This window comes from Mastomys coucha, unplaced genomic scaffold, assembly GCF_008632895.1.
Source record: "Mastomys coucha isolate ucsf_1 unplaced genomic scaffold, UCSF_Mcou_1 pScaffold3, whole genome shotgun sequence".
Lineage (NCBI taxonomy): Eukaryota > Metazoa > Chordata > Mammalia > Rodentia > Muridae > Mastomys > Mastomys coucha.
This window is the reverse complement of record NW_022196909.1, coordinates 43,686,219-43,700,941: the sequence shown is the minus strand read 5'-3', so window position 1 is coordinate 43,700,941 and position 14,723 is coordinate 43,686,219. Positions and strand designations below refer to the sequence as shown.

General features: G+C 49.4%; 1 protein-coding gene across 2 annotated transcripts in view; it reads left to right on the top strand.

The window, feature by feature from the left end:
* The first annotated feature begins 11,733 nt into the window (after positions 1-11,733).
* The window catches only part of Cryaa (crystallin alpha A), a 3,201-nt gene continuing 211 nt past the window's right edge, over positions 11,734-14,723 (top strand). The window contains exons 1-3 of one of the 2 annotated variants that reach the window (XM_031347562.1): positions 11,734-11,922; positions 12,160-12,228; positions 13,261-13,383. In XM_031347562.1, coding sequence (XP_031203422.1) covers positions 11,734-11,922; positions 12,160-12,228; positions 13,261-13,383 — 381 coding nt within the window. Of the gene's footprint in view, positions 11,923-12,159; positions 12,247-13,260; positions 13,384-14,723 lie in introns of both variants that reach the window. The other variant, XM_031347561.1, reaches the window with a different exon arrangement.

The following is a 14,723-nucleotide window of genomic DNA, read 5'->3' as shown; positions in this document are numbered from 1 at the left end:
ACTTTTCTGTCACTGTGACAAAGCACCCATCAGAAGAAGCGACTTGAGGAAGGGTTCTTTTTTTGGGTCCAGGCTTCAGTTATCCTGGAGTTAAGAGCATGGTGCAGAGCGTGAAGCAGAACAGCTATTGATGGCATGATCAACCAGGAGGCAGGAAAAGGTTGATTTACTCACCAGCTAGGGCTTATGCCTCCACCATTCTACAGCTAACCAGAACACTGTCACCAGTTGGGCATCAAGTATTCAAGACATTACAGACCCAAAGGATGGGGGTGGGGTGGGGGGAGACCAGGAAGAAGTGGGGGCAGTATTTCTTGCCCTCTGGAGGAGATCTGGTGAGAGAGGTGCCAGGAAGCACCATATGGTGCCCTGAGAGATTCTAGGCAACACCAGACATCACAGCTCACCCTTAAGTAACCCTCCATCTTGCCCATGACATATCCACAATTAAACTTTGCCCCGGGCTTTGTTTTCAGGGACTTAGGCTAAGGTGATGACTAAGCCAAGCTGAGCAGCAATTAGATAATGAAATCGTATCTCTCTGGGTTAGCAGGTGAAAAGAGGAAGGCAGGCAGGACATTTCTATGGTGCAGAAGCAGTGTGAGAAGGGCTTTTTAATCACAGCATTCAGGAGGCAGGCAATCTCTGTGAGTTCGAGGCCAGCCTGGTCTACGGGATGGTGAGTTCCAGGACAGCCAGGGCTGCATGGAGAAATCCTCTGTCTCAAGAAAACAATACAATGAAATCAAATAGAATAAAATAAAGCTTTGACGAATAACCAGGGCAGAGAGTAGGGTTAGGGGCATCTGAAATCAATACAAAAGGACCCACTTGGAATAATCAGGACCGCTTGATACGGATAGTTGCAGGCAGTATCTGGTCATGCCCGCTACGCTGGGTTCCCTGTGTTTTTGCCAGGAAATGCGTGTAGTATTAAAAGAATCGCTTGGAGTATGGAAGACAGCAATGCTATGATGCCTGGCCTTTGCTTTAGATAATTAATAGGCGGGTGTGGTGGTGACTCATACCTCTAATCCCGTGAGGCAGAGATAGGCAGAGCTCTATGAGTTTGAGGCCAACTTGGTCTATATAATGAGTTTCAGGCCCAGCCAAGGCTACATAGTGGGCCTGTGTTTCAAAACAGAACAGAACAAAACAAACAAACAACTCCCCCACCTAATAACTGATAATTAAATAAATGATGATGATGATGATGATGTGATGATGATGATGATGATGATGATGATGATGATGATGATGATGATGATGATAAGAAACAGTCCTTTGGGATAAAATTACAATTTCTGAATCCAGCCTGATGCCTCTATGGATGCGCACTGTGCTATTTTTCCTACTTCTGAGACTCATTGTAGTAAAAAAACAAACAAACAAAAAAACCCAAAAAACAATAAACAAAAAATCCACTGAGACAGCATTTTACTCCTATGGCAAAAATTATCAATGAAGCTAAGTATGAATGAGCAGAGGTGGTGGGAACCGTGATCCAGGAGTGTGGGCAGAGCCAAGGTCCCTCTGAGTCCTTGAGAAGTAATATGGGGTGCTGGTCCACTCCCAGGCTGGTCTCTTCAGATGCTCAGTGGGGGCTTTCATTGATGCGCAGCTGTGTGGCTTTGCCCTGCGAGAGGTTGGCAAGCGTCACTGGCCCTCGTTCCTTTCCCGGATGTGGTGCTTTCTGCAATGGACCGTCCTGTCTGACCCGCTGACCCCCGAGGCTGGGGCCAGGGCTTAGCTGGGCGCATTCCTGCCGTCCCACCACAATGCGGGTCGTTCTGTGCTTGCTTTGTGCAGGAGCCCTGGCCCCTGGGGTGGAAAATCGAGCGAGGCTTTCTGACTGCCCAGCAGACTGCTGGCGTCGCGGGAATCCTCAGATCTAGCAGATGTCAGCTCTGCCAGGGTGGGGCGGCTGCGCCGTGTGCAGTCGAGCCAGAATGCTGAGGTTGGGTGGAAAGCTGCTGTCCGAACCAGACAGAGAGGGCTCGGAAGCAAGTCACTGGAGCCTTTTTTTTTTTTTTTAAAGAATTATTTATTTATTTTATGTGTATGAATACACTGTAGCTGTCTTCAGACACACACAAGAAAGCGGCAGGGGATCCCATTACAGATGGTTGTGAGCCATCATGTGGTTGCCGGGATTTGAACTCGGGACCTCTGGAAGAGCAGTCAGTGCTCTTAACCTTCTTGTCTGATGTGCTTAGACACTGGAGAAAGGGGCCCTCTAAGGTAGAGGCTTATACTCCACTGAGAACACTCTTTTGCACACATACATACTTACCCCCAACTCTACCCAACTCCACTCCATAGACGTACAAGCACACACATGAAATACACACATACCTACATACATATCACCCATGTATCCCTCAGATCACACCACATCACAGACACACAATCACACACATATCCCACACTCAGCGCACATGGCGCCCAGCAGAGATGCCTCTCCAGACACGTGGTCCACTGGTGTTCTTTCCTAACATCGTCCACTTCTGTCTCTCACCGTTGTCCCCTGGCTCCTGGCTCTTCTTCTGCCTTCAGCATGTCTGCCATCAAGCCCACACTCTACTGTGGCATTCCTGCAGCTTTGGCAGCCCAAGGCCTACCTTGTAACTGGACTCATAGGCTCCTGGATGGTGGATGAAAGTGGGTAGCCATTTGCACCCAGGCCTGTAACAGCCTCGGTCTGCAGCATGGGTCTAGGATGTGAATCCCCAGATAGAGGGACTCGTGTCCGCTCAGACTCCTTTCTCCGCCCCAGGAGACTGGTATTTTGTTTTTCTTTGATTTGGGGAAATGGATTTATTTTATTTTATTTTTTTAATTTTCAACCTGCAAGTGGGACATCACAGTGATGGGATATGCTGCTGGACTGGCCGCTTCCCAGGCTCAAGTCAAGAGGGGTGGAAACCGCTGGCCAGGGCCAGTGACTTTGTGCTCCTGTAACTCCAGCTTCCCTTAATAATGTCCCACACCACAAGCAGGATGCTGGCAAATGGCACAAGTCAAAGAGAAGTTGAGAGATGGGATAGAGAATTCATGCTGTCGCGCCTCTGATGGCAGAATGTACAGTACAGTCATTGGTTGTTTTTATGAACACTTTACCCTTCACGGGACAAAATTTCAGTGTAATCAATTAGCAGTTAGAAAGAAGAATACAATGCCAGGCCGTGGTGGCACACACCTTTAATCCCAGCACTTGGGAGGCAGAGGCAGGCAGATTTCTGAGTTCGAGGCCAGCCTGATCTACAGAGTGAGTTCCAGGACAGCCAGGGCTATCTATATAGAGAGAAACTCTGTCTCAAAAAACCAAAAAAAAAAAAAAAAAAAAAAAAAAAAAAAAAAAAAAAAAAAAAAAAAAAAAAAAAAAAAAAAAAAGAAAAAAAAAGAAAAGAAAAAAGAATACATTTCTATTCAGTGACATACGTCAGGCATGGACCAATGTTTACACTTCAATGAAATGCCTGCTTTGGGCTCAGCTTCACAATTTTAAACTTTAAACCTGCAGTAAAATGCAAGAAGAACTCCCAAGGGCTCCTGAATCAGCTCTCTTCCAACAGCTCCTCCCACCCCACGCCCAGGCCCGGCGAATGAGGTCATTTGAAATCCGTTGATGCATGCAGATTTGTAGAGTAACTTGGATTCCTCTGAGTCCCCAAGAGGAAGTTCTGGACCTTCAGATCCACCTCAAGAAAGCCTTGTACCCATTGCCAAAGCAGGAAATGGTGAGCTCTCTACAGAGCAAGCCTGCGGGGCTGTGGAACAAGGTTAGGGACCCTCTGCTCTTCCCATGGGCAGGAAGCAGGTTCTAAGAGCTAAGATGCACCTTGTAGGGTACCAAGTGCTGGGATGGGTGCTCTTTCCACAGTCACTGCACTCTGAGGGGAGACAGCAGCTTCTTCTTTTCATCTGGGAGAGACCTCTCGGCTTTTCACTGGTTTTCCCAGTCGTCAGCTTTGCTATGCTTGTACTGGGGGGGGGGGGATTATTAAATAAAAAGGGGAGGGGGACATATTAACACTGGGATGTGACAATAGTCTGTCTCTGACAGGTCACACATTTTAGGTGACTGAGGGCTGGTAGCACATAGCTCAGAGACACCGGGCAGAGAGATGGTACCCAGCAGTCTCTTCAGAACACTGTATGCTCCAAAGCACACAGATTGCTTCCCCCCCCCGCCCCCAAACCTTCCATATAATGCTTCTGACCACGGTTGGTGTGCAGAAAGCAAAATCTCAGTGAAGGGGAGGGGGCGACTGCAGAAGTCCAAGGTGACGACATCAGTGGAGCCCGTGGTCCCTGAGGTTCCCCTCTTTGGGCCGCAGAGCATCCCTTTTGCTGAGCCCCAACATGGTCTTTCCTGTGTGCATCTCCAGCCTTGTTCGCTATGTCCAGATGTATTCCTACGGGTTGGGTTGGAGCCTGCTTGTGTAATCTCATGCCACACTTATCAGCCTCTGAAAGGCCTCGTCTTAACACACCCTCTAAGGTACTGAGGGTTAGGACTTTGAGGGTGTGAGCTTTGGGGGTTCAGCGCACCTGGGTGAACTGTGGAATAGTGGCACCCGTTTGCTCAAATACATTTGTGGCTCCAGAACCAACAGGCACAGAGCCTTTGCCATCTTTTGAAGCTGTGTGGAGAATGGCAGAGAATTTTTCTTTGGGAAATTTTTTTTCTCAACAGAGTTAATCAGGGGGATACTGTACCCTCTCTTGTCTCATATTAGCAAAGCTCATTCATATGAGGCTTATTTAGTGCTTTAAAAGATTTACTTAGGCCAGTGGTGGCTGCACACGCCTTTTTTTTTTTTTTTTTTTTTTTTAAGATTTATTTATTATTATACATAAGGACACCGTAGCTGTCTCCAGATGCGCCAGAAGAGGGCATCAGATCTCATTATGGGTGGTTGTGAGCCACCATGTGGTTGCTGGGATTTGAACTCAGGACCTTTGGAAGAGCAGACAGTAGGAGGCAAAGTGTTCTTACCTGCTGAGCCATCTCGCCAACTCTGGCCACACACGCCTTTAATCCCAGCACTCAGGAGGCAGAGGCAGGTGGATCTCTGAGTTCAAGGCCAGCTTGGTCTATAGAGTGAGTTCCACAGACAGCCAGGGCTACACAGAAAAGTGTTGTCTTGACCCTCTCCCACCCCCAGGATTTATTTTATTTATGTGTACATGCCTGTCTGTGTGAGTTAATGCTATATGTGAGGGTGCCCGTGCAGGGCCAGAGGAGGGTACTTGCTCTGGAGTTACAGGTGACTGCAAGCTGGGGGCCAAACTCAGGTTCTCTGGAAGAGCAGTAAGTGCTGTTACTCGCCGACTCATCTCTCCAGCCTGCTCCCCACTTTTTGAGACAGAAGCTACCCTGGGGGACAGTTCATTTTACAGACTTCCTTATCCGTGGCAAGCAGAGCAATGGCCATTCACACTGTCGGCTTTAGAACCTGGATCGTGCCATCTCACAGGATAGAGGTGAATTAAAAGCTCCTGAGATCCCTGACCCCAGGAGTTTAACTTGGTAGAGTGAAGGTGTGGCTGTTTGGGGGGGATCCCAGCTCCTCCTTCTCCCATTGTGAACATTCTTTGACAGTTTCATACATCAATACAAGTATCTTGAGCATCTCTACCCCCGATGTGCCCTTTCACTTCCCTCGAGCCCCCGATACTTTCCTTCCAGCCTTCTTGTCTTCTTTTGTGTTGTGTTTGTGTAACTCCCTGAGTCTTACAGTACTGTCTGCAAGCTTGTAGGCATCCACTCAAGCCTGGCCACACCCCCAAAGAAAAATGACTCACTCCCCTTTGCCGAAGTAGCCCCTCTCCTATCTGTACTGAAAGGTTGACTGGCTTGATCCTGTTCAGGTAGCTGCTGTGGGTTCATGGCCAGATGACAGCATCCCACAGTTTATATTCCCTCTACCCCTTCTTCTGTGATGTGTGATGCTCGTTGAGACTTGGGTGTGGGTGTTGATACAAATGTCCCATTTCCTCCCGGGCACTCAACAGTCACTTAGTCTCTGTACTCTGACTGGTTACGGGTCTTTGCACAGATGGCTACTTGTAGTGAGTCTGACTGCTACTTGTAGCAAGTCTTTGCACTGATTATTACTTGTAGCAAAAGGGATCCAGGGTGAAGGGATCCCTCCTCTATGGGTCTGGGGACGGGAGGAAGCTGGAGAGATGGATCAGTGGTTAAGAGGACTTGACTTGCTCTTCCAGAGGTCCTGAGTTCAGTTCCCAATAGCTACATGGTGGCTCACAACCATCTGTAATGGGATCCGATGCCTTCTTCTGGTGTGTCTGAAGATAGCAACAGTGTACTCATATAAATAAATTAAGTAATTCTTAAAAAAAGGAAGGTGGTTTGACAATGTGATTATTATTATTATTATTATTATTATTATTATTATTATTATTATTATGTGAGATGGCAGTGGTAGGTCTCCTGCTATGACTTCACTGGCCATGTTCAGGAGGTTTACATGAGTTTCCTCATGTGGAGTTGGCCTCAATCCCATGCAGAAGGTGTTTGGTTGCTTCTGTAACAGCTGTAAGCTCCCTCTTCTCTGGGACTTTAAATCTCTATAGGATTAGGTGCATCTTCTCCAACTGAGAGGCCAGAAAAGGCAGCCTTCTGCTACATGTGTTCCAGGGGCCTCAGACCAGCCGGTGTATGCTCTTTGGTTGGTGGCTTAGTCTCTAAGAGCTCCTAGGAGTCCAGATTAGTTGACACTGTTGGTCTTCCTATGGGGTTGCCACCCCTTTCAGCTCCTAACTCCTCCACAGGGGTCCCCGACCTCAGCCCAATGGTTGGCTATAAGTATCTACATCTGTCTCAGTCAGCTGCTGGCAGAACCTCTCAGAGGACAGCCATGCTAGGCTCCTGTCTGCAAGCACAACATGGCATCAATAATAGTGTTAGTGTTTGGTGCCAGCCCATGGGATGGATCCCAAATTGGACTGGTCACTGGATGGCCTTTCCTTCAATTTCTGCTCCATTTTTGTTTCTGCATTTGTTTTTGTTTTGTTTTGTTTTTGTTTGTTTGTTTGTTTGTTTTTTGATAGGAGCAATTGTGGGTCAGAAATTTTGAAGGTTGGTTGGTGACCCCATCCCTCTACAGGGTTTCTTTGTGTAGCCCTGGCTGTCCTAGAACTAGCTGTATAGACCAGGCTGGCCTTATACTCACAAAGATCCACCTGCCTCTGCTTCCTGAGGGCTGGGATTAAAGATGTGCGCCATCACTGCCGGGCTGAGACAAATCTTTCTAAGAGGGTAGGGGAATGACAACTGGAGTGACAGAACGTTAGAAGGACTTTAGCTCCGAGAGATACATGGCAGACTTCTGGCCTCCAGAGCTTCAGGACAACACATCTGCCTTGTTTAAGTCCCCCTGAGTGTGGCTTTGTATCCCAGCAGCCACAGGATACTCACTCAGGTAGAACGGTGGGACCTTCAAGTTTCCCTCTGTAGATGTCACTGTTCGGTGTATGCTCAGGCCTGGCTATGCCGACGGTAAGCCGCGTGATGGTGTCTGTGCTTCTCACAGTCTCCTGAGCCTGTCGCACGCAGGAACCCAGCATCTTTCTAGGAGCAAGAAGATGAGGGGTATCAAAGCTTGCTTTGTCCTCCATGGCACTGAGCTACGTGGCCCACAGGAGGAGGTCTCAGGCTGGTACCTTGGCCTTATTCCTGCCTGTGGTACCAGCTTAGTCTCCATCCACACACAGAGTCTGTTTAGGAGACAGAATAGAATATTGTCCTCTATGTTCAGTGCTGTGGGTGGGAATTGAAAACACAGTCTTTTTGTCTTAACCCAACATTTTTTTTTTTCAAGACAGGGTTTCTCTGTGTAGTCCTGGCTGTCTTGGAAGTAAGTGACTCTGTAGACCAGGCTGGCTTTGAACTCAGAGATCTGCCTACGTCTGCCTTAAAAACATGCACCACCATGTCCGGTCCTTAATGCAGAACTTAAAGGAGTCAAGAGGACTTTAAAAAAAAAATCTATGATAAAAAAATTATGAGGACAGTGGTGGCGCATCCCTTTAATCCCAGCACTTGGGAGGCAGAGGCAGGCGGATTTCTGAGTTCGAGGCCAGCCTGGTCTACAGGTGAGTTCCAGGACAGCCAGAGCTATACAGAGAAACCCTATCTCGAAAAAACCAAAAATAAATAAATAAATAAATAAATAATGAAACTAGTGTGTGTGTGTGTGTGTGTGTGTGTGTGTGTGTGTGTGTGAGAGAGAGAGAGAGAGAGAGAGAGAGAGAGAGAGAGAGAGAGAGAGAGAGAGATTGGTAAATGAACTTAGAGGTTTTCTCATGCTAGGTAAGTAGGTGCTCCCCTACCATAATTCTCCCCCAAGCATTTATTTATTTATTTATTTATTTATTTATTTATTCATAGACAGGGTTTCATGTAACTCAGGCTGGCCTTGAACTTGCTAAGTAGTCAAGAAGGACCTAGAACACCTTCCTACCTCCACCTCCTAAGTGGCAGCGTTAGGATTATAGGAGTACACTACCACCCCTGGCCTCTGTGGGATCATAGGGCTCTATGCATGCCAGGCAAGTGCTCTACCAACCGAGCTCCATCCCCAGGCCCCCCCTTGAGACTATTTACTAAGCTGCTCAGTGTGACCTTGAGTTTACCCTAGCCAAGGTCAGCTTTGAACTTGAGATCCTTCCATCTCGGCTTCTGGAGTAGCTACTAGGCCCCAAAGGCTAGAGTTCATAGGCATATTTTGTTTGGTTGGTTTAAAAATTATTATTATTATTATTATTATTATTATTATTATTATTATTGTTATTATCATGTGGGTATGTATGCATGAATGTATGACCACCTTGTACAGAGTTTAGAGCTCACTTTTGTAGAATCCATTTTCTCCTTCCACCCTTCTGTGGGTCAGAAATGGGTTGGACTGCAAGCTCCTTTGCTGGCTGATCCATCTTGCTGAACCCCAAATGCATGACTGGAAATGAACACTACCACCTTTTCTCTTCTCAGGCTTTGAGACAGCTCCCCATAGCCCTGATCACGGACCTGGTGTGACAGAGCTTCTCCCTGGAGGACATAGCCAGTCCTCTCCCATTGAGTTAGCCCCTCTCAGCTTACCAACTCAGGCCCTCTACATAGTAAGGTACCCCTCTCTATTCGCCTCTTGCCATTGCCTAGATGTTGGCTCCAGTTCAATCCCCAGCCAGGCCCTCTGCCTCGGATGCCCTTCCTTTTTGCCAAGTGGAGTGATAGGGTCACGTGGTTCAGCCTCCCTAAGCCCCACTTTCTTGTTTTGTAAAGCGGAGTGATGCGTGATTCGGGAGACGGAGTGATGCGGGAGATGGAGAGGTGCCTCCGACCATGGGGATCAGGGATTTTAGCATCCAGGGTTGTTCCTTCAAGGGAAGGAATGTAATATCTGTCACCCTCCCAGAAGGTGGGTTCTAGCCTGGTGACCTTTGTGGTATCTATGTGGCTGGAGACCACACTAGCCCCTTCCCCAGACCCTTATCATAAGCTTCTCTTTCTCAATCAATCTACAGACCTCATCATTACGGAAGGTGTCATACATACTTAAAAAAAAGATTTATCATATCTTATGTACATGAGCACACTGTCGCTGTCTTCAGACACACCAGAAGAGGGCGTCACAACCATTACAGATGTGAGCCACCATGGGGTTGCTGGGAATTGAACTCTTTTTCTTTTTTATCTGAGAGAGGGTTTCTCTGTGTAGCCCTGGCTGTCCTGGAACTCACTCTGTAGACCAGGCTGGCCTTGAGCTCAGAAATCCGACTGCCTCTGCCTCCCAAGTGCTGAGATGAAAGGCGTGTGCCACCACTACCTGGCAGGAGTTGAACTCTTAACCACTGAGCCATTTCTGCAGCCCTACGTGGTATGGTCATGTCTGATGTGTATTTAGCTGGCTTTGTTCCTCAGGGAGATTTATGTGTATTTTATTGTGTACACAGGAGTGAATTCATTATCTCCAGAAAATGTCACCAAATTGTGATGTGCTTGAATGTGCCTAAGATAAACCACTCTGGGTCAGGCTCTTGAAGTTTGAACCAACGTCAGCTACTTAGTCCTGTTGAACTGAACTGTTTTGCCTTCTGAAAGTCAGTGTTCTGCTCATCATGGCTGAAGAGACTCCTGCCGGGTGATGTTGGAGCCCACCTCCTAGTGTGGTCTGAAGAGCTGTTAAGCGGTGGTTAACAAGTCTTGGGGGTCAGACAGTGGGGGTGTCCATCGCTTCCTGCATCGTTTATCATCTTCATCCTAGCTGGCTGTTGTTTTGGAGTCCCAGAAAATCACTCCTCTGGGATGACAAGTTTTCAGGGCAAAGGTCTTTGAAGTCCTCAGACAATTTCATCCCATCTGCCCGTGCCACACACAGCTAGAGTTCAGGGATGCATTTTACCTGGTGGTACCCGGATGAGAGCACCAGGCTAAGGAGCAGATTCTTCTACAGCCTTGCCCAGAAGACCTTGGAAAACCTGGGAGTGACATGCATTCACAGGACAGGGCAGAAGCAGCTGGTTTAATAATACCCGTAGTGAAGCCGGGCGGTGGTGGCGCACACTTTTAATCCCAGCACTTGGGAGGCAGAAGCAGGTGGATTTCTGAGTTCGAGGCCAGCCTGGTCTACAGAGTGAGTTCCAGATAGCCAGGGCTATACAGAGAAACCAGTCTCAGAAAACCAAAAAAAAAAAAAAAAAAAAAAAAAAAAAAAAAAAAAAAAAAAAAAAAAAAAAAGCAACAACAAAAATACCCGTGGTGAAGTTGTGTTGGGAAAACCTTGGAAACCTTAGTAAAAACATGAGGTTTTGCTAAGGATGGTGGCTGCAGGGAGGTGTGCACAAGGTGACCTGCAGAGAGGAAAGCCCAGAATCACATCCAGCACACAGATACCCTGGAAAGGGCAGGAACTGGAGCAGGGTTTAAATGGGAATCCTTGGCTAGCCAGTTTCTTTATTGTCTTCTGTCTGCCTTGAAATGTTGTGAGCTGTGTGATTTTTTTGTTTTGTTTATGTTTTTTTTTTGTTTTGTTTTTTTGTTTTTTTTGAGACAGGGTTTCTCTGTGTAGCCCTGGCTGTCCCTGAACTCACTCTGTAGACCAGGCTGCCCTCGAACTCAGAAATCCACCTGCCTCTGCCTCCCAAGTGCTGGGATGAAAGGAGTGCTCCACCACCGCCCGGTGAGTTGTGTAATTTTTATTCTGAGTAAGAAGAACAAAAACAAAACAACCAACCAACCAACAAAAGGACGTTCTGCTTTGAACTATGGTTGTTTCGAGATCACTGGAGGTTTCGAGATCTGCGGATGGCCTGTTAAGCTGTGCCCACGTCTCCCCTACCTGTGAAACGGGGCTCTGAATTCTTCCACGCAAGGAGCACAAGAGGATCCCTCAGTACACCCTGGGAAGAAATAGTGGCCCAGAGGATAAGACTCTCCACAGACCTTCTTGGGGACATCTGGTCTGAGAGCTGGCCCCTGACTGCTTAGCTGTAGCTGTAGCTGGGCAGCGGGTGAGCCTTCCAGCTGCTGACGGTGCAGCCTCCCTCCAGAGCTGAGCATAGGCATTTTGGGAAATCCCTTAATTCCTCCATTCTCTGCAGGCGTATATAGGGAGGGCCCGAATGCTAGCTCGCCACTGCACCGCCCAGAGGCTCCTGTCTGACTCACTGCCTGCCTTCGGTCCCTGCATCACCAACTAGAAGATGGACGTCACCATCCAGCACCCTTGGTTCAAGCGCGCCCTGGGGCCCTTCTACCCCAGCCGACTGTTCGACCAGTTCTTCGGCGAGGGCCTTTTCGAATACGATCTGCTGCCCTTCCTGTCTTCCACCATCAGCCCCTACTACCGCCAGTCCCTCTTCCGCACCGTGCTGGACTCCGGCATCTCTGAGGTAAGATGCAAGCATTCTGGTTTCTCCTAGCGGCTCAGAGGGGTCTTGTTTAGAGGACAGTTAGGGATCCTTGAGGGGGCACTACGGCCCTGTGCTCCCCTCAAGCAATGTCCCAGCCTCTACAGGCTGGGAGGGCGCCCACATGCCTCTGCCAAAGCCACTCAACATCATTGGGAACGGGGTCGGAGGAGGAGACCAACCAGCCCGAGCCCGACTGCTGTCTTTTCCTCCCATCAGCTCATGACCCATATGTGGTTTGTAATGCACCAACCACATGCTGGAAACCCCAAGAACAACCCCATCAAGGCAAGTTACATGGCAAAGGCAAGCGTGCTGGGCCGGCCGCTCCCGGGACTTTCTCTTCTCGGTGGTGGGGGAATTGGGGTGTCCTGAAGCGCAGAGAGGAGGGGGCTTTCTTACAGCAGGGACCTTGTGGGGCTCACGTCTAGCCTCCCTGATGGCTGAAGAAAGGCCACATCCCTCCCTACCCGAGTGAGCCACAGTTCTAGAAGAGCTGTCTCCCTTTGCTTCAAAAGAAGGCTCCCGGAGAGGGGGGAGAGGGGCTGAATACCCACAACTCCAGGAAGCAAATTGCCCAAATGCAGGCTCTAGCCAGTGTAGGAAGAGAGGAGTGGAAAAGGCTTTGTGCTAGCTGCTGGTAGTGCGGTGGAACTGTCAGCAGTATGAATAGGTGAGGTGGGCTCCTGGGGCTGTGGATGGCTATATCACAGACTTTAGTCCCACTAGCTAGCCAGTTTCCAGCTAGCTAGGCAAACCATCCTTAGTGAACCCCACCACCCGTAATCAACCATAACTAGCCAGCTACCCTTAATCAACCAGCTACTTAACTTGTTGAGACCCATCCAACTCATAACCAGCCACTACACCATAACCAAACAACCGGCCGACCTGTAACTAGCCGTCTGACAATGACCCCAAGCAGCTTATGCTAACTTATAAGCAATAACCTGGACTCTAATCAGTCAAGGCACTCATTGACCAATCAACCGTCCTCTAATCTATAACCAGTTAGCCAGCCGGCCTATAATCAGTTGACTGACCCAGTACACCCTGCAGTGAATCAACACTGCCCAATCCTTGGGTCTGGAGGTCAGTGGGGATCTTGCCTGTGGGGCCAGGTGACAGTCCCAGCCCCAGGACATGCCAACTTTCTTGGTTTGGGGAAGCAGAGGAGTGACTGTCAGTTCTGATGGCTGGGCTCTTCCTTGTCTGGTCTTATCCAACCCACCACAGGCCATACATACAGCTCTTTCCCCATCCTTTGTCCCTGGAGCTGGTGGCCCTTTGGGGAGCTCCACAAGTGGGTTTGGGTTTCAGGTCCGATCTGACCGGGACAAGTTTGTCATCTTCTTGGATGTGAAGCACTTCTCTCCCGAAGACCTCACCGTCAAGGTACTGGAGGATTTCGTGGAGATTCATGGCAAGCACAACGAGAGGCAGGTGAGTTCCGGCAGTATTGCCCCCCCCACCCCCCAACCCCCCAGCACCTCCTCCCCACCCCCTCGGGTCCTGTGCTCCACACCCTCTACCCCAGAGAGAGCATGGGAGGCTGGTCTGCCTCAGCAGCTCCTGCTGGGAGGGGCCACATCCTCCGGTGCTGGGCTGGCCCCTCCCAGGACCATGTAGGTCACTGTCCTCAGGCCTAGCAGGGCCAGGCCGTCCTGGGATTAAGTGGGGCTCAGGGATGCAGGATGAGGACCCTTGTATGAAGCACAATTCTAGCTGTCTCCCTGGATCTTCTGAATGATAGGGGATTAGAACTGATCACAGGAAAGGAAAGAGTTGAAGACCCCTCCCCACTCTCAACTCTGGCAAGCCACGTTTATCACCAGCGACCTGACTGGGGGGAGGGGACAGGAGAGAGGGCTTGGCATGCATCAAAAGTTGAGCAGCCCCAGTGGTATTTCTGTCAGTGAGTGGCAGTCTTGAGGGATTAGGAGGTCTCTGGCCAGGAGGGGCAGGCTTCTCTTCAGCAGTCACACACCCTGCCCCATGGCTCCTGATCCTGGGAAGAACCCTCAATTCTTACTGAGGGAGCCCCAGGTACTGGCGCTAACTGGAAGTAGTGTTTCCTGACGACCTTCGAGTATGCAGGAGGATCAATGAGGCTGGCTAGGTGTGCCATGCCCACGGCAAATAGCATAGAAGGGCCAGGAGTGAGGTTCCCAGTCCCAGGATGAGTCTCTCTTGGCTGGGCTTTTCCATCAGCATTAGCAGGGGTGTTGGATGAACCACACGCTCTTTATGCGGCTAAAGCCAGGACAAGACTTCCCTGACCTGGGCTACATTACGGGGGTACACCTCTACCCCTTCACCTTTGTCCCTTAAGAGGGAGGAAGTTGGGCCCAGGGAACTGAGTCTAGGAACCCAGAATTCTAGAGGCAGTGAATTTTCTGCCTGGCTGAAGCTTTCTGTTGGGTGGGGCTGCTAACAGTCAGGTCCTGGACAGTCCCTGTGGATCCAAGGGATGAGAGAGCTGGGTGACATGCAGAACGGGGACAGCATAGTTCATCGGAGTTAGGACAGCATCTACAAAAGCCAGTTTCCACAGCCTGAGCCCTGAGCAGGCCCATCCTCTGTGGTCGGCCCTTTGTAGAGGTCCTCCAGGGGCTTGCTGTAAACCTGCAACTTTATAGATAGATCTCATGGAGAGGTGGCTAAGCACTGGTCCACTGGCCCTAAAGCCCAGCCCCGGGGAGATCCCCTGCACCCTGGCCACCTTGTGTAGTCTGAGAGGTTCTTCCCACTGTGGAATGGTGGTCACTTCTGCCCACCACCCC